This window comes from Cnephaeus nilssonii (assembly GCF_951640355.1).
Source record: "Cnephaeus nilssonii genome assembly, chromosome: 10".
In the NCBI taxonomy this organism is placed as follows: domain Eukaryota; kingdom Metazoa; phylum Chordata; class Mammalia; order Chiroptera; family Vespertilionidae; genus Cnephaeus; species Cnephaeus nilssonii.
The window spans coordinates 10,978,390-10,997,361 of NC_137081.1; the positions used below are offsets into that span (position 1 = coordinate 10,978,390).

Consider the following 18,972-nt stretch of genomic DNA (forward strand, 5'->3'; position numbering starts at 1 on the left):
AACACAGCCAAACAGATAAATTAACAATAATTTGTAAGCAAGCAAATATCATAACTGGTAACAGTTTCTAGCAGAAAATGAAAATTTTACCATGTAGAAATTACTGCTATTTTACAGAAGACAAGACAGTGAGATTCTCTATAAATGTTTCTTTTTTAACCCAGGACGCAACAAAAAAGGCCATTCCTTTTACTAACTGTCTTGCAATTTACAATTAACACTGACTTGCTTGGAAAAGGGTGGCATTTTAAAGAAACTTTAAATATGGTATAGTATATTAAAAATAACCTAGTATAATAGAGCTCTCTGGAAAGAACAAGAAAATAATGCAGTTCAGTGTCTGTCCACACATATCTCAAGCACAGTGATTCTCAAGTCGGGGTATCCTTACCAGTTAAATAGGGGATACTTCTCGGGGTGGCAGTGAAGACTGGAAGAAGTGCTACAGTGAGGAGCTTAAAACAGTGCTGGCCCCCCGTAAGCACAGAAGCGATAGGTAAGGCTGAAACATCCATAATCCCAGAAAGCTATTCTTCCCAAACAACAAGCAGCAAAAACTACTCTGGTAGAAGTCCCAAAAAATAAAAGGATGGTTTCAAATTTGGCAAGAGAATGGAGATGGGCCCAACTAAGGGGCAGAGAGCGAACATTTTCCGGTTTCTTCTTCCTTGTAACAGATCAGTAAACAAAGCAATCTTCTGTGTGTCCTACCGAAGTTGAAACAAATCAGAGCCTGGATTCACCTTGTCAGCACACTCACTACAAATTAAAACCAATGAGCACAATGAAGAAACTCAAAAGCCAGCAGAAGGGACACACCTTCGCTTTTCCTTTAGGGACATAGTAAATACCAGATGCTCGCAAGAGAAAGTAACGCTTTTTCCAGGACTTCTTGCCATCATCTTTCAACCAAAGGACTCCTTCAATTTCTGGTATAGTTACAGAACTTCCACAAAAACATTCCTAAAAGAAGGTAAGTTGGAAAGACATATGATCCTTGGATTCTCAGAACAAAGTTGTGTTTACTCCTGTGAAATGCATGACACAGTAATGAAACCAAATGGCTTTGTATTAAAACCATGCTATTAATTATACCTCAATTAGAACTTTCTATTCTAAACATAATATGACTTCAGAACTGCTATGGCAGTCCCTGTGAAATTTACCTAATATACAGTTTTGAAGAAACAGATGAAATGTCAACTGAGTTGCATATAACGACACTTAAATGCATTTGTAAACAGCACAGTTATACTAAATTTAATAAAAGTGTCAGGACTAACATAAGCATTGAACTTTATATTTTTCCAAATTAATAACATATTTAGATTAGCTGTCAAGCAATATAGGAATGCATTTTAAAAGAAAGCAACATGCTAAGTGAATGATTACAAAAAGTAACCATGTATTTAGTAAAAGAATTTTAGAAATACTCACTAAAGATTAACATAGGACATATGGAGCCTAAATTAATTTCTCTCTCCCTGAAGTACAGAAAAATTAGGAATTATAAAAAGGATTTTTCTTAATTGTAGTGAGTAGCATATAAAAAGCTGAGTGCTGATCTTCACTTTCCTAATTGCCTTGTTGTAAGTAAGCATTTATTCAGGTTTTCAAACATATGAACGTCTTTGGTCTTAGTTCTCTTAAGTTAGCAAAAGCCAAAAATTTAATATGAATTTGTTTTACTACTCTTCAAAAGAAGGAGATGTATGTATTTTTAAAAATGATTATGCTTGTAAATATTCAGTAAGACTAAGGCTTGAAATATTTTGTAAACAGCTACTTATATTCAAATTTCTCTCTGGGTAAGCAGATAAAACAGCACAATCATATGCTTCCTTGACCTGCCTTTTCTCCCACTCACCAGCTCCCAAAAAGCTCATGCCCCTTTTAGTACACCAGCTGAACTCTCTCCATCAGGCTATAGAAGAATATAGTCTTCTCTAGTTACACTGCAAAAATAAACATACTGCACTAACTGACTTATAAAAAATGGTGGTTAATATTTTAATATTAAAATGGGAGAGTGAAGAGTCATACCTCCAACAGCACTTCTTTGTTTCTATCTGCCAACTCAGCGGTTTCCTTTTTCCCCAGAAGATAGTTCTGGAAAAATAAGTGAAAGTTAAAGGATAAACACATTCTATTATTCCCTTGGCACAAGAACATATGTGATTTCTTCTAGAGATACAGCACCTCTGTGTCAGTTTCTGGCTGTGCAGAGGAGAAGGAATACTCTTTGGGAAGCAACCTGTGCAGGGACACCATCATTCAACGGCTAACAGTGGCTTCCTCCTTACCTTATTCATTCATCTTGAACTATTCAACATAAATGCTCTCCCCCAAATCCTGCGGTAATACTACATGCCACAATATTTTGTTTTGATATATCTAATGAAAGTTATAAGTGTTTACAGGACCTGAAAGGTTTACAAATTAAGTATGACAAATAAGGCAAATTTCCTTAAAATATGCTGAGCTTAACTGAATCCAGATGCAGAAAATGTAATTCTATGTTCTGGGTTTTAAAGAAATCCCAAATTCTCTGAGACTACCATAATCTCATTTTGGTGACTCAACTAAAATATGAATTCTAATTATTAGCCTTATGAAAAAATTTTCAACAATCACCCATAAAAATATCTATCCATATTCCCAAATGTGTATTCTTCACTTAAAATATCCAGTAAAGATGTGTCATGATTAAGCCACCTGAAGGATGACTACTCAATACCTTTAACACTGTTACTATTTTTCCTCATTACTACTTTTTATAGTGGGGTTGTTTTCTCTTGCCTGTTGATTTTTATAAAATACTAGAGGCCCAGTGCACGAGATTCATGCACTGGAGCGGGGTGCAGGGGGGTGGGGTTCCCTCAGCCTGGCCTGTGCCCTCTCACAGTCTGGGACCCCTTGGGGGATGTCCACCGGGGATCAGGCCTAAACTGGCAGTCAGACATCCCTCTAGCAGTCTGGGGCTCTTGCAGTTTGGGACCCTTCGCTCCTTACCATCCGCCTGTAGTGGAGGCGGGAGAGGCACACGCCACGGCCACTGAGCTTGCTAGCCATGAACCAGGCTTCTGGCTGAGCGGAGCTCCCCCTGTGGGAGCGCACTGACCACCAGGGGGCAGCTACTGTGTTGAGCATCTGCCCCCTGGTGGTCAGTGCGTGTCATAAAGACTGGTCGTTCAGCAGTTCGGTAGATTTGCATATTACGCTTTTATTATATAGGATTTGGGCAATAGAAAGTATTAACTCAAACATTGTTTTAAAATAAGCAAAGATGCCAAGTAAATCAAGGTCACATGTATTAGAATGTGGAACCATTTATAATCAAGGTTACTAAGATTAAAAAAATAATTTAAAAAAGAAATCAAAATCTCAACTGGATAAATGGCTGAAATAGAGAAACTTAAATATGCACATACTTTTCTTTGATGGATAGAAACTCACCAAATAAACAGCTACCAAACACAGCTCTGGAATAGAGCAGAAACCTGGAAACGCCCTGGAGTTACTTCTGATGCCCCAAGGGCTCACCCCATCTGGCTCTTTGGGCTGATAACCTCCCTGGGGCCTGACAATGGGGGCCAGTGGTCTCTCCACCTTAGCAGTAGTGAATGCTCCCATGGGGTTTTACAACCACAGTATTCCAACCAGGTGGTTGCCAATCTTTTAACTCTACCAACTTAGCAATGATAGAATATACGCATTTAAAAATACCAACCTCTGTGTTTTTGAGTCTCACCTGTGGATTTTTGAAAAGTGCATATTTTTCTATGCGCTCCATAAACATAAGCCTGTTTTGACTATCCCTTGTCCAGTTAAGAAGATTTTCAACCAAGTTTTCATGGTCTTCAAAGATTCTCTCTGTCCCAAAATAAAATACCAGTACTTTGTCAGTACTCACCAGAATTGCATCAAGTATATGAAACCTTGCAAATAATTCACAGCAGAACCACAGAATCTTTACTGACACTACAGTCCTGGGCCCTTAGAAGTTTTCCACCTGTTTTCAAATAAGGGAACATGCCCTAATGGTGGTAAGTGACTTTAGCAAGGTCACACGCCTGCTACATGGAAGAATTAGGACTGGAATCTAGGTCTTCTTCTAGGTCTTCTTCAGCTTTCAGCCTTTTCCCATTCATCCTTAAAAAAGAATATGTTAGTTGCATATCATAAATTCTGATATTAAGTATTTCCAATAGTACTCAGTTCTTGTAATTTAAAAAATTTCCAAGGTAATTTCTTTTTTGAGTCATGGGTTTTACTTTTAAACATAGACATATTTTCTAATTTCCAAATTAGGAATCAAAGCACATGACCTTTAGATTAAACATATATGTTCAAAGAACCCATTTAGATACTAATTTTTTGAAATTTCTTGAGAGTTGCTTATGGCCTCATACTTAAAATTAATTTTTAGAAATATTCCTCTTCTGCTGGAAAAGAATGTATATTTTCCTGGAATTAGATAGTGTTCTAAATATATTTCATAGATCAAACAAATTATTTTTCAAATCTCCTGTATCCTTTTTTGTCTGCTTGATTGTACTGATCATTGAAAAGGTTCTACTATGAAGGCTGACATGAGTTTCTCCTGGTAGTTCTGTCAACTTTTGCTTTATACAATTTAATGCTATTAGATAAAATTTAGAAATATGGTCTCTTCCTAGTGAATATGTGTGTTCTCTTCATCTCTAGTAATGCATTTTGCTTAAAGTCTATTTTGTCTGCTATTAACAAAGTTAATTACCTTTGTTTTGGTTAGTGTCTTTTCACATTCCTTTTACTTATGTGTATTTAGATAATAGGTCTTTTATAAACAGCAAACAGCTGCATTTTATTTATTCATCCTTTCTAATAATACTTGTTTGAGTAGTTTACATTTATCATAATTTGTTTCCACCATCTTATTTGGGCTCTTAGTAGCCCCTTGTTTTCTTTTCTTTTATTCATTCAACAAATACTGAATGAATGACCACATATAAATATTTTTTAAATTTTATTTTTCAAATACAATTAACATTCACTATTATTTTTTATTAGTTTCAGGTGTACAGCATAATGGTTAGACAACTATATACTACTTCACAAAGTGGTCTCCTGATATTTCAAGTACCCACCTGGCTCTATATACACTTATTAATATTATTGACTATAGTCAGTATGCTGAACTTGACATCCCTGTGACTATTTTGTGACTATCAATTTGCATGTAATCCCTTCACCCTTTTCACCTAGCTCCACAACCCCCTTCCCCTCCGGCAATCTACCAGTCTGATCTCTGTATCTATGTGTTCACCTCATACTACAGTTGAAGCACTGTGCCATATATGATTAAACAATAGTTACTTAAGACACCATAGTCAATTATATAAGAGGTAATACAGAAATATTACAAATGTGAGTCTTTAAAACTATGATAATAAAAATATTCCAAAACTAGCATCCAAACATTTTCTGTGTATCATGATGCTACTACATCTATGAACTCAAACAAATTTTCTAATTAAGTAGAGTTATAGATGAGTATTACGAGAATATATTTTTATTCATGTTAATGATGGTCTAACAACTTATGGCTTAGTTTTGGGAGTTGTGTACATATTTTCTGAGAGAAGAGGTCAATAATTAAATTTTTTATTTCTCTGTAAATTTCTGTGAATATTTAAAGATATAGTTAAGTAGTAAGAGAAATGCAAATACATATTTTAAGTAAAATAGCAAGTTAAAATTGATTACTGATTCAATTAAGTATGCTAAGAGAATTACTGCAAGATTTCTGTAATCATACAACTAATATTACAAAACAACATGTTTTAAGAGTCAAGAATTATATAAAAAATGAGGATGTTTAAAATCAGATGACACCATACCAAACTACAAGTCTTAGGAAACTAAGACGTAATACACCTAGCTAAAAAGAAGATATTTGTGCTTTATTTGTCCCCTGAAAATCAAATGCAGGAATAAAGACTTCAATACAAATGTGAATAAATTGGTCTTCAGTAAATGTGTTAATCTATGCAGTTCTTATTTGAAGGGAAACAGTATTTTGTTATCTTAAAAAACACACACACACAAAAAGTTTGTTCTGTAAGAAAATCTAAACTCAACTAGATACCTCATATTCAAAGAAATCTCAAAATACTTGAAAAAAAAAGATAATGTAAAAAGACAAGTTTATATTATAGGGGATAAAATATAAATATGTCTCCAAGTGCTTTTATCAAAACGAAAACTGTTAGAATTAAAAAGAAATTAAAAAGTAAGTGAAGTAATGAGATTACTAACCCATTTGTAACTCAGAGATGGTTTCTACCAGTGACCAGTCTAAACTGTAACCGCAGTGGGATTTGTCCATCAGGTTATCCAGAACTTGTCTCACTGTCTGTCTCTCATCCACCATCATTGTTTTAGAACTATCATCAGACATGTGGACTCTAATAACTAGCTATAAAAGGCAAAAAGAAAATTAAATGCAAACCAAAAATTAGACATTTTAGAAACTTCTTCCAATAATTGAGTAATGCTCTTAGTAATTAATGCCCTTAGTTAAATGTAAATTAAAACAAACAAATTTATTATACAAAAATATTCTAAAATTAAGTATTAAATAACCTACATAAACAAATTTAAAGTCTCCTTAAAATTATAACAGGTTAAGATTATAATAAGATTATTTTGTTTTACTCTGTTACGGTAACTTAATATCAGAAATTTACTTCTTTTAAAATGCATTTTATCCACAAAAAATACATGTGAAAAATATATTAGGAAGAAATACCCCTCTGTAAAACTGATTTAAAAAATCCAAGTATCACCTTTTTCACTTGTGCCTCTTTAATTTTCTCTAGGGCAACTCTGATCTTCTCAGCTTTCAATTTTGCTGCTTGTTCTTCCTGTGAACAAAAGCACTTCAGATAAACTAATGCTAAAATAATGAGATTTTTAAAAGAAGTCTTTTTATCCTTAAGGATATTACCAGCATTGAATTTCAGCAAGAATATAACTTCATACACTTATATAAAGTATATTTTAAATAACCCTGTTCACAAAGTGAGAGCTCACATATTATAAACTTTTTTAAAGATGCAGACTTGAAGATCTCTTATAAGACTAGATTCCATATTCCAGAGAAAAAGAAACCTGTATTGTAGTAGATTAATGAGTTTGATTCTGTCCATCTGAAGCAGATGAATTTGGGGTTCTGGGGTAGGGAAAACATAAATGTATATAGGTTATCTGTGGGCCTGCCAATTTGTTACACCTGCACAATCCCTAACTCTGAATTTATACCCCTCCAAAGCATAGGCAATCCATCTTTTGCATACTAATGTTTTGTTCTCTTACACTGAAAACGTATCATCATAAAAATAGCAAAACAAAAAATCTCAGTATCAATTTATTTGCAATCATATATAACTCCTTAATAAAACTCAAATTTATTTTCATTAATTAATTGATAATTTTTAAGTTAAATATAATTTTTCAAATATTTAATTTCTAGTAACTTGTACTTTATAAAGTTTAGATAAGTAGCAATAAAATTATCAAGAACTACAACTATACTTAAACCATTAGTCTATTTTTTTTCTAAAACAAAATATAGTGCTCTAATACCAGTACTTACCTGCACTTTCCAGCAATAGGCCATAGTACACTGTAGCATTAATTGCCAGTTGAAAAACTCATGTAAGTAAACCTTTACATATAAAGGATTACTTTTTAATTCTAAATTTTGATTTCTCTGGAAAATAACTAAGGAAAATATAAACTACCAGCTTGTAGATTCCTTTATCTAATATAAAACTTAAAAAAACACACAAACAACAACAAAAGAAAAACCTAATTATATCAGACAAACACTATCTGCTGTAGATTCTAATTAAAAACCACAATCCGTGTGTTATTCTTCATTAAAAACCTAAAGCTATCAGGGTAAAAAAAATCCCCCAAAACAGATTCACTCTTCTCCTAAATTCTGTTGACTTTCCTGTTTCTGAACTGCTTTGCTTTCCTCTTCATATTCTAGGCTCTCTCCCCTCATTTCGAGCTTAGTATTTACTCACTACTCTGCGAAACAGAGAAAAACCAGTGGTTGGGGAAGACAGTGGGCTTGTTTGTCAGAAATCTGATCCTTGTCAATGAAAGGAGCCAGGGAATTAACATAATAACCACCAAGGTCTGGAAATACTATCTGTAAACCCAATTAGACAGAAAACAAAGAACTTTATTTTAACAATGGAGAGGAGTAAGGTAAGACTGAATTCTTAGACTATTATAGATATTTTCATTTGATTAAGAGATTAGATCATCCTACCCACACTATGCAAATAAACAACAGAATTATTATTGATTATATATTTTAACAAGTTTTTTCTTAAGACAGGTTATAAAATAAGAAAACTAAATTACTACTATAAATTTAAATCTCAAAGTCTGATGAGGAAAAACTGATATGTAGAATCAATGCTTTGCATATTTGGAATATAAACATGAACTTCTAAAAGGCCAAATTCTTTTATATTATAATCAATATGCAGAAGTTAAAAAAGTTAGATGTCCTCAAAAGCATAATACATTTTTAGGATAAAACATATTCAAGAGAATGAGAAGACAGCTATATACACTAGGAAAAAATATTTGCAAAATATTTATCAGACATATCTGATAAAGAATTATGACCTAAACTATATAAAGAATTGTTAAAACTAACAAGAAAATGAATTCAATTTAAAAATGGGCAAAACACCTTAACAATGAGTTACACAGATACAAAGATACACAGATGGCAAATAAGACTATAAAAAATGCTCAGACTCATATGTCATTAGGGAACTGCAAATTAAAACAATGAGATACCACTACACACCCATTAGAATGGACAGAATTCAAAACACTGTAAACACCAAATGCTGCTGAGGTTGTGGAGTAACAGAAACTCTCATTCACCGCTGGTGGGAATGCAAAATGGTACAACCACTTGGGAAGACAGTTTGGTGGGTTCTTAGAAAACTAGACATGCTCTTATGATACGACCCAGCAATCATGCTTAACACTTACCCAAATGAGTTGAACACTTACCTCCACCCAAAAACCAAAAACCTATATGTAGATGTTTACAGTAGCCTTATTTATAAAATGACAAAACTTGTAAGCAACTAAGATATCTTTCCGGAGGTGAATGGATAAATTGTACTGATTCCAGACAATGAAATATTATTCAGTGCTAAAAAGAAATGAGCTATCAAGCCATGAAGAGACATGGAGGAAACGGAAAAGCCTATCACTAAGTGAAAGAAGCCAATCTGAAAAGGCTATAGATTCCAACTATATGACATTCTGAAAAAGGCAAAACTATGAATACAGTAAAAAGATTAGTGTTGTGGGGGTTGGGCAGAGGAAGGGGTGAACAGGTGGAGCACAGAATTTTGTGGGAGTGAAACTATTCTAACAGTTTGATACTCTAACAGTAGATATATGTCATTATACATTTGTCCAAACTCATAGAATGTACACCACCAAAAGTGAAGCCTAATATAAACTATGGACTCTGAGTGATAATGATGTGTTAATACAGGTTCATCAACTGTAACAAACGTACCATTCTGGTGGGGGATGGTGATAATGGAGACTATGCATGTGTGGGGGTAGGTGGTATATAAGAAATCTCTTTACCTCCTTCTAAATTTTACTATAAAATATAAAGTCTATCCAAAAAAGGAATATGAGAATTTAAATATTACATCTGATATTGGTTATAAATTTTATTATGAAAATTTATTTTCACAACTCCCATTTTAGTATATTATCTAGAACACAATCAGTGCTATCTTTTGAAGAAATGACATCAAAAGTAATTCAATTATAAGATTAGCTTATAAACTCCCAGATCAGTTTCTGCTCCACAGGCTAACAGGAAAAAAACTGATACACTGGAGAAAGGTTTAAAGAAACAAAAGACTCCAATAAATTCCATTAAAAAAAAAAAAAAAAGGAAAGAAACAAGATACATGCAACCAATGAGATTTCCTAACCATGAATAAGAAACCATTTTTCAGTAAAACAGCAAGGAAGGCTATTTTAACATCCAAATTTAGCTATTATCCAATCTGCTTACTAACATATTACTCTTTAAATAAATTGGTCTGTGTTAAAACTATCAAATTCAAATTTAAGAGCTATGTGCTTAATTTCAACCTAGGGAAATTTAAGTTCATTCTTCTCCAGTTTATTAACAAGAATGTCCTTGCTAGGAGCTTTTTGAAGAAACAATTAATCAAGATATCTCTAAGTTCTAGAGTTTGGAGCAAAAGTGGAAATAAAACATTTATATCAAACTGCAAAATTCATAGTATTTTATTCTTCCTCAGAAAGTTTGATTTTCACCTACTTTATTTAAGCCATAATCATATCTTTTAACCACACACAACAAGGAAGAAACTGTTATAAGTTTATAGAGTATTGTGCAGTATAGGAAAGATCAATAAATCTTTGCTAATGTACTTAGATTATATACTTAGAAGACATCTAATAGTTTATTTATAAAGGCAATGCAAATCTATGTTTAATATCTGCAACCCATGTTAATACAAAGAACAGAGCTTTATTCATCTCATGTTCTCTCTTTTCTGTTAAAGCCAACAAACTCAGGTTTTAAGTCTTCTGCCCCTTATCTTTGGCCTATCCCTTTCTTCACCCTGTTTGTCCCATAACTATCCTAAATATATGTAAAAGATACCTCACACATATAATAACTGAACTTTCTTTCCTACCCCTTCTCTTACAAAAGCAAGAGACAACCTATTTTCTACCTGAAAAACTCCTGTGTGGCTATCAATAATCATCAAATGCCAAGCCTCCTCAAATTTACATCAAGGACAAAAACTCAGTGAAGATCTTATGATTAAATGAAAGCCAATGCTGTGGCTACAAAGTGTTAGAGCATTGTCTTCAGTGTAAAAAACAGAATACTTATAGAGTTACAGTTGCTAACAGACGGCTAGGGAATTCCTTCAACTAAGAAATTATTAAGGCTTTGTGGGTCCAGAACAAATCTTATTGAAATTACGGGGCTAAAGAGAAGTTAGCAGTTTCCTTGGGATCTAGTTTATTTCACAGATTAAAACAATAAACAATGTAGATTAAAAGAATTAAAAGAAAACTTATAGTAGTAAATAGTTTGAAGCCTATGAAGTGGTCTATTCTAGAAACCTGTTTAGGGCCAAAATAGTAACAACTAGTTTACCTCCCTTAAAGAAATCATGCAACTGCCCTGACCCGGTAAGCTCAGTTGGTTAGAGCGTCGTCCCAAGACACCGTTTTGTGGGTTTGATACTGGTAAGGGTATAAACAGGAATCAACCAATGAGTGCATAAATAAGTGCAACAACAAATCAATGTTTCTCTCTATCCCCCTTCCTCTCTAAAATAAATTTTAAAAAATAAAGCAAAGAAAGAAATCATGAAATTAATATGACTCTCACTGAGAACTAACATTAGAGAACTAACATTATCTCAACACCTTGAAACTTGTCACACACTAAACTAAGGCCCCAAAAGACTAATCTTTTTAAGATCATACTGGCAGTTACCAAGTGATTGCTTGCTCTTTACACTACAATGTGACAGTTCCTTTTGTCCTAAGGGTTATAACACAAACTTTGAGATAGCAGTAAATAAAAACTGCTTGTCAAAAATAAAAATTTTCACCTGGCCTGGATTGGTGAAAACAAAACAACAAAAAAACCCATCTCCCCCCCCTTTTTTTTTTTGCTGCCCTGGCCTAAGCACAGTGCTGCTATGTACTGACCACTGAGTGTTACAATGTCCTAGTTTGGAAGAGTGCAGGTCAGTAACCTGGACACATGTCCTCTGGGTAGGGAGAACCACATGACCACACAGGAGATATCCAAGAGGTACAACCTCATTTTAGCTTCATGAGAGCCAGGTGCTCTGGTACAAAGGGCACTGACATTGAGAGGCCCCTGTGGCTCAGATGATCTAGAAGTTCTGCCACTTCATCCTTGACTCCATTCACTACCCCACCCTAAATATTTAGGTTCTATGCTACAGAATCACATTCCTGCTCAGATTTCTTACTGTATGTAAGCAGGATAGTGACTGTATACACCAGTAATACCACCACTGGGGTAACAGGAGATGTGATCTGAGTAGGGAATGGCTCTGATGCTGCAGCTGGCATCACCATCACTTGGGCAGAGGGAGATGAGAAGTTACTGACTGCATTTATACAAAACCTGCGAAGAACCACTCTCTCCATGATAGAAACTGTTTTGTTCACTGGCATATTGGGTTGTAAATGCTGTGTGGCACATAGTAAATATTTGTTGAATGAATGAAATTATTCTCTTCAATAGTTTTAGGGGGAAAAAATCAAACTCCTTAGGATGCTTGAATGAATTGCTTCCTAGCTACCTCTCCAAATCCAAATCAAGATATATATATATACATATATATATATATATATATATATATATATATATACATACACACACACACACACACACACACATATATATATGTATATATACACACACACACACATATATATAAATAAATACATATATATATATATATATATATATATATATATATATATATATATATATATATATATATTACTATTGTGGCTCCAGCACAGTCTTTTTTCAGCTTCTCAAACATGCCAAGCTCTGTTCTTCCTAGGACTATCTACATGGACCTCTTTCCTTCACCCTCAAGATGGCTTTTCATCCTTCAAGCTTTAGATTAAATGCCACCAGAAGGGCCTTTTCTGATTTTTACCATTTAAAGGCAATACAGCCTTCCTTCATAGCACTTAAAACATGGTTTAGAATTTGTCTACATGCTTGCTTGTTCATGTTTTTTAAATCTACCTTCCTAAGAAGACTAAGCTCCTGAGGGAGGCAGGGGATATATGGCCATTTTATACAATATTATAGCTAGCACAGCACATGACTCAACAAATATTTGTTGAATAAATAAGCCATGGAAATGGTTAAAAGTTGCACTTAATCTGTGAGCAGTGTAAAAAATGGACAAGAGGAGGGAGAGGCAAGAATAAAGAGACAAGTATAGTGGCTCTGGTAAGAGATTAAGAACTGGTTTTAGGGTGGTGGCGATGGGAATTAAATGGTAGGATGAACTCAGTAAATCCTGAAGATACAGGTGCTTCACCAGAGCTGAGGTCATAAGTAAAAAGAAGAAAGGTACCAAGAATGGTAGAGGGTTCAAACCTGGGCAAATGGGAGAATGGCAGGATTCTGAATAGAAATTGTGAGGCCCCAGGGTAAGGAAGTTAAAGACCTTCGGGATTGGTACTGGTAATCTTACAGGAAATGCCTGATGGCTATCTGGAAATTTATTGCTCTCAGGTAGAGATACGATCTAGAACAGAGATGCTAGCTGAAGCTATGAGTAAATATTCCAGGTAGAGACAGTAAACAGAGAACAGCTGAGGAAAAGAAAAGAATTTTGCTAAGGTTAGAAAGTACACATCTATTATCTGCTTAGACTTCTACATTCCCGGATATTTAAGCTACTTCTAAGCCATTCCTAGATCTACTTTAAAGAGAGAAACTCAGGCAAGAGAAAGGGTTTTACTGCTGACTCTTGGATCTTCTCTTTGAGATGCTTCTCACGGAAATTTTAATTTTAGCTTTATCACATTTCACAAGTTTATATGGTTAAGAAAAAATGAAATAAAAAATACCCCTCTGATATAATAACAAACAACTTAGAGACATTACCTATAATTACTGTGAATATTCTTCAAAAGCCAAGTTTGACATTCTTGACTTTAATATTATTTAAATAATAAGATAATAAAAACATGATTTAAAAAGAGGCAGAAAGCTATTTATAGTCAACTTCCTTATTCTGTTTCCCTTAATTAATGATGACAATGGCTAAAAGATTTAAAATTGATGTAAAATACCAACCCAGTGAAAATCTAGCTGGACCGATTCAAACCATTCTGAAATTGAAGAACTGAGAAATTAAAACTCAACATTCTCTTCCAATTTGGTGAAGCTAATGTAAAGTAAGATTCTATTTATATAAACAAATGTTTTAATTAAATGAGGTGCTGATAATATAAAGAATTAGAAAACAAAGTCTGCTGAAAAAACCTCACAGCGTAGATAAGCATTAGTAGTAGTAAAAGTTAAAAATTTTTAGACTTTCAAGTGAATTACAATGTTAAGCTAGAAAAAGTGCAATATACTTGTGAAGACTGTTAGGTATTTACAACAGTAAATTTTCAGTGAAAAATTAGTAAATTACTGCAAACATGTTCTATTCTCAATAGAACATATTAAAGTCAGTAAATAATTACCTTCAGTAAGAAAAAAAAAATACTTCTGTTCAGCACAAAGGTGATGAAATAAGAAAGCACAATCTGAGAAATCTGAGAGTACAATCAAAACCAGAAATTATATTCTACCTATAAGGCAATAAATATTTACATACAGGTGGAAAGAAGAAGTATCACCTTGGTCAGCAAATGAGAAGGTTTTCCTGCAATGTTTCTCAGAAGAAGGGAGGTTTCCCTGTCCAAATAGGAGTGCTTGTACAGAAAGAGAAAAACAAACAAAAAAAAGGCAATAGAAGTCAGTGGAGGTTTATGTGTTTAAAATATAAAGTAGACAAAGTAAGAATGATTCTCTATTATTAGCTTCATATCTTTTCCCTAAACTCACTAAAATGTGTCCAAAAGAAAATTTTTTTTTAAAGGAGAGGAAAAAGAGGGAAGGGGGGGCACAGATACCACCCATGCCAGCAGGCATGTCCCAGCCGACTCCGGCTGGTCCTCACTCTGGGAAATGGGTCACACGCTGCACAGACCACAGAGCCAGTTTGTTTTCCAGGACAGTGTTTTTGAGTGCTGTGCGCACAGGACAAATAAACAGGTGCCGAAGGTTAATGACAAACATATTCCTTCCTCTTGTAAAGCCCACATTAAATAGTATAATCGTATGAAAAGAGAATAAAACATCATTTCTAAAACTTCTGCAAGTATTTCTGACAATTCAGTGACAGTCACACCAAGAGAAAAAATGTCCATAAATATTTTGCGTAATGATATTACCCTATTTTCAGTAAAATTTTATTAATTCATTATATTAGGATACTAACATAATGTGTTGCACGGCAATTGAATGATCTAAATTAATTCAAGCAATTAAGATATTTTCATTAAAATGATTGTGAATAACATAGCCCTAACTGTCCTTTTCCTCTTAGTAACGTTTTAGTAACTTGTTACAATGTAAGTTTATGCAACTGTATTTAAACTCATGTAGTATAAATTACAGCTGTTTTGATATATATGTAATTCAGACTTGCCTTTCCCTAAATAATTCTGAATTAGTTTTAATGCTATGTAGTTACTAACCACCATTTAAAACAATACATGGCACAGTTAAGTGGAGTTATAGAAAATATTCTATTATGTTATATTTTATAAACCTAACTGTATATCAAGTTATTCTTGAGAAACAAATTCTTTTCATTTATGTAAACAAACACTAGAGCAGCATCTACTCTCATAAAGTTCTTTGTCACAGATAATAAAACACACTACTTCCAGATTATAGAATACTAGAGGCCCGGTGCACGAAATTCGTGCACGGGGTGTGTGTGGGGGGGTGTCCCTCAGCCCAGCCTGCACCCTCTCCAATCTGGGACTGCTTGAGGGATGTCCAACCGCCTGTTTGGACATCCCTCTCACAATCCAGGACTGCTGGCTCCCAACTGCCCTCCCCTGCAGGCCTTCCCCCCCCCCCCCCAATTGCCCTCCCCTGCTGACCTGGTCTCCCCCAACTGCCCTCCTCTGCTGGCCCGGTCACCCCTAACTGCCCTCCCTGCTGGCCTGATCTCCCACAACTGCACTCCCCTGCAGGCCTGGTCCCCCCAACTGCCCTCCCCTGCAGGCCTGGGTCCCCCCCAACTGCTCTCCCCTGTAGGCCTGGGTCTTCCCAACTGCCCTCCCCTGCAGGCCTGGGTCCCCCGCAACTGCCCTCCCTTGCTAGCCTGGTCTCCCCCAACTGCCCTCCTCTGCCGGCTTGGTCACCCCCAACTGCCCTCCTCTGCTGGCCTGGTCACCCGTAATTCCCACAACTGCCCTCCCCTGCAGGCCATCTTGTGGCACCCATCTTTTGTCCACATGGGGGCAGCCATCTTTGACCACATGGGGGCGGTGATCTTGTGTCTTGGTGTGATGGTCAATTTGCATATTACTCTTTTATTAGATAGGATAATATTAACTTAATATTGAGTCATATCTACACTTGAGTTAGGTTTTCTATATGGTATTTCACTGCCTGTATTTTTTTTAGCTTATTATTATTATTATTATTATTATTATATTATTATAGTTGATAGTATTACAGATGTCTTCCATTTCCCCCACCTCCACCCAGCCCCTGTCCCACTCCAGGTCTTCCCCACACTATTGTCTATGCCCATGGGCTATGGATATATGCTCGTTAGTTAATCTCTTCCTGTTCCCCTAACCCCTTCCCCTCTGAGATCTGTCATTCTGTTCCATGTATCCATGCCACTGGACCTATTCTGTTTGTCAGTTTCTTTTGTTCATTAGATTCTACATATAAGTGAGGTTTAAACTTTAAAAAAAATCTTACAAGATTTACTCAACCAGTCCTTAAATTCAAATTATTTCAAGACTTCAATCAAATCACTAAAAAATAACCCACCTATACTCTGATCAGTAAGAATAATATCTAACTATTTGAAGGCTCTAAAGTAGAAGTTATCCATTTAAAATTTTTTCAAGGTTTAAATATCTTAAAATAAAAGGGGTACAGTCATTATAGCTGGTTACTCCAAAATATGTTACATCTAAAAAATGAGACCTCAAGCACTAGGTGGACATGATCATAGATAGCTATTCACTGCTTAATCACTAGCAGGGAGGGAGGCCAGGTCTCCAAGTTCCCTCTGTCTAAGCTTCAAGTATTTGTTGCAGGACCCTCCCACCCCCACAAAATCTAGAAATCAGAAGCAGCAAATTCCTCCCTTCAAAAAATGCCTTACTTATTTACCTTCCCCTACTGGTGCCAGTCCCTACATCGCTCTAGCATTCCTCAGAAAGGGGGTGCGGGGTGGCAGGAGAACTGGTTACTGGAGAAAAATGCAAGATGGGTGAGAAGAGTGGTGTGCGAGTGGAGGACTGAGAAAAGTAAAAGACACTGCTTTGGGCATGTCATTAAATTGGCCTTTGGTCTTGGTACATGTTACTGGTAACAAAAATGCACAGAGCTTCATTTAAATGGGGCCTTTTTATATTTTCCTTCATTTATCACTAACAACACAAAGTCAATGGCTTAGTCTTATCTTAATCCATTTCACTGATTAGCCCATTTTCTTACTCTCTTTCATTTTCCCCTTTCTTTCATTTATTCAACTATTTTTAGGTTTCAACTTTCAGCCTGCAACCATGCCAGGCACTGAAGATGCAAAGACGACCAAGACAGGCATTTCTTACTCTCAAAAAGTTTAGAGTTAAATAGGGAGAGAACTGACAATTATAACATAGTGTGTTGAAGGGTATGGGAGCCAAGTATTAGGTGGACTACCTAACCCAGTATTAGGAGTTCAGCAAAGTATTTCTTAAGACGCTTAGAGTCCTGGATGATAAGTAAGAGGCAGCTAGGGGTTCCAACACAAAGTTTCTTTATGTTAGACATGCTACAACCTACATAATCTCACCACAAGTATTAATATTCAATAGTGCCATATTATAGAGTTGCTCATTTGCTTTTGCTCATTTATTTTTAACCTTGGTTTAATTGTTAATTGAAAAATTGAGGTATATTATAAAGTTTCGTCATCAAAAGTTCTAAAGAATGCATTCCTCTTCATTGATATTTAACTAGTTCCATGGACATGTTTACAGAACTTACAGGTGTCAGCTCAGCCTGTTCTTCTGTGAAGTCAATATGACGCTTGGCCGGCTTGCTGGGACATCTCAGAGATATAGCATGCTGTGAAAATGCAGGAAGGAAGAAAATGATAGGTAAAGGAGGTGGAAAAGGGCAGTTCTCATTATCATGCAGGAAGAGAAAAGATCACTGAAATAAAATGCTAATGAAAAGTTGCATGCATCTTTCATTATATCATGCAAAAATAAAAAAAGGTAAGAACCAGATGATCCTAACCTTTGATAATTTAAGGGTAACCTCACTCTACTTCTGGACAGTAGAGCTCTAAGAGAGAATTATGGAGAAACACTGTGTCCATTACCAATTCATGCTCTGACCTCAATTGGGCCTTGACTGCTGTTTGGCAGCATTCTGTCTTTCCTCCTCCACTCAAAGCTTGTTCTAAATGGTTACAAAGTTCTTCAAGCTTCTAATTTTACCCTTCCACCTCTTCACATGACCTCACTTCCCTCCATAACTAAGCAAATCACATCCATCTATCTTCACCACTACAATGCATCCTATAGCTACACCCATATTCTCATTCTCTCCAGTTCTGTATGAATAAATATGCTTTTCCCCCTCCAAAGCTAAGCATATCCTATATCCCACTCATTCCCCACCCCCAATAGCTCAGCCTCTAATACTCAACTAGTCCAGCTTATTGGTGGCAGGAAGGACAGAAAAATAATCAAGTCTTCTGGGTTCCCTCCTCCTCTTAAACTATTATTCTCCTTTTCACTGCCAAATTTCCTCAACTCAGCTATAGTGTATCTCCTCCACTTATCCTTCAATCCCCTACCATCTAGCATATATCTTTATTTCCAAAGTCTTTATCCCTTGTGTTGTAATCCATTCTATAAATCATTTTCAAAGTCCTCAATGACCTTTTAACCAAGGTTTTCTGTCTTTCCTATCACAGTACTCACCACACTGACTGAAACTGCTTGTTTGGTTGTCTGTATTGACACCCATCTCTTCACAAATACATTATAATC

At 35.3% G+C, this 18,972-nt stretch overlaps 1 protein-coding gene across 4 annotated transcripts in view; it reads right to left on the reverse strand.

The window, feature by feature from the left end:
• Nucleotides 1-18,972, reverse strand: part of RAPH1 (Ras association (RalGDS/AF-6) and pleckstrin homology domains 1) — a 74,398-nt gene that overhangs the window by 17,359 nt on the left and 38,067 nt on the right. For 2 of the 4 annotated variants that reach the window (XM_079782232.1, XM_079782231.1), the window contains exons 5-11: nucleotides 17,957-18,037; nucleotides 14,524-14,598; nucleotides 6,831-6,908; nucleotides 6,301-6,460; nucleotides 3,752-3,873; nucleotides 2,044-2,109; nucleotides 820-963 (exon numbers count right to left, since the gene is read on the reverse strand). In XM_079782232.1, the coding sequence (XP_079638358.1) occupies nucleotides 820-963; nucleotides 2,044-2,109; nucleotides 3,752-3,873; nucleotides 6,301-6,460; nucleotides 6,831-6,908; nucleotides 14,524-14,598; nucleotides 17,957-18,037 (726 nt within the window). The remainder of the gene's footprint in view (nucleotides 1-819; nucleotides 964-2,043; nucleotides 2,110-3,751; nucleotides 3,874-6,300; nucleotides 6,461-6,830; nucleotides 6,909-14,523; nucleotides 14,599-17,956; nucleotides 18,038-18,972) is intronic. The other 2 variants (XM_079782233.1, XM_079782234.1) reach the window with 2 other exon arrangements.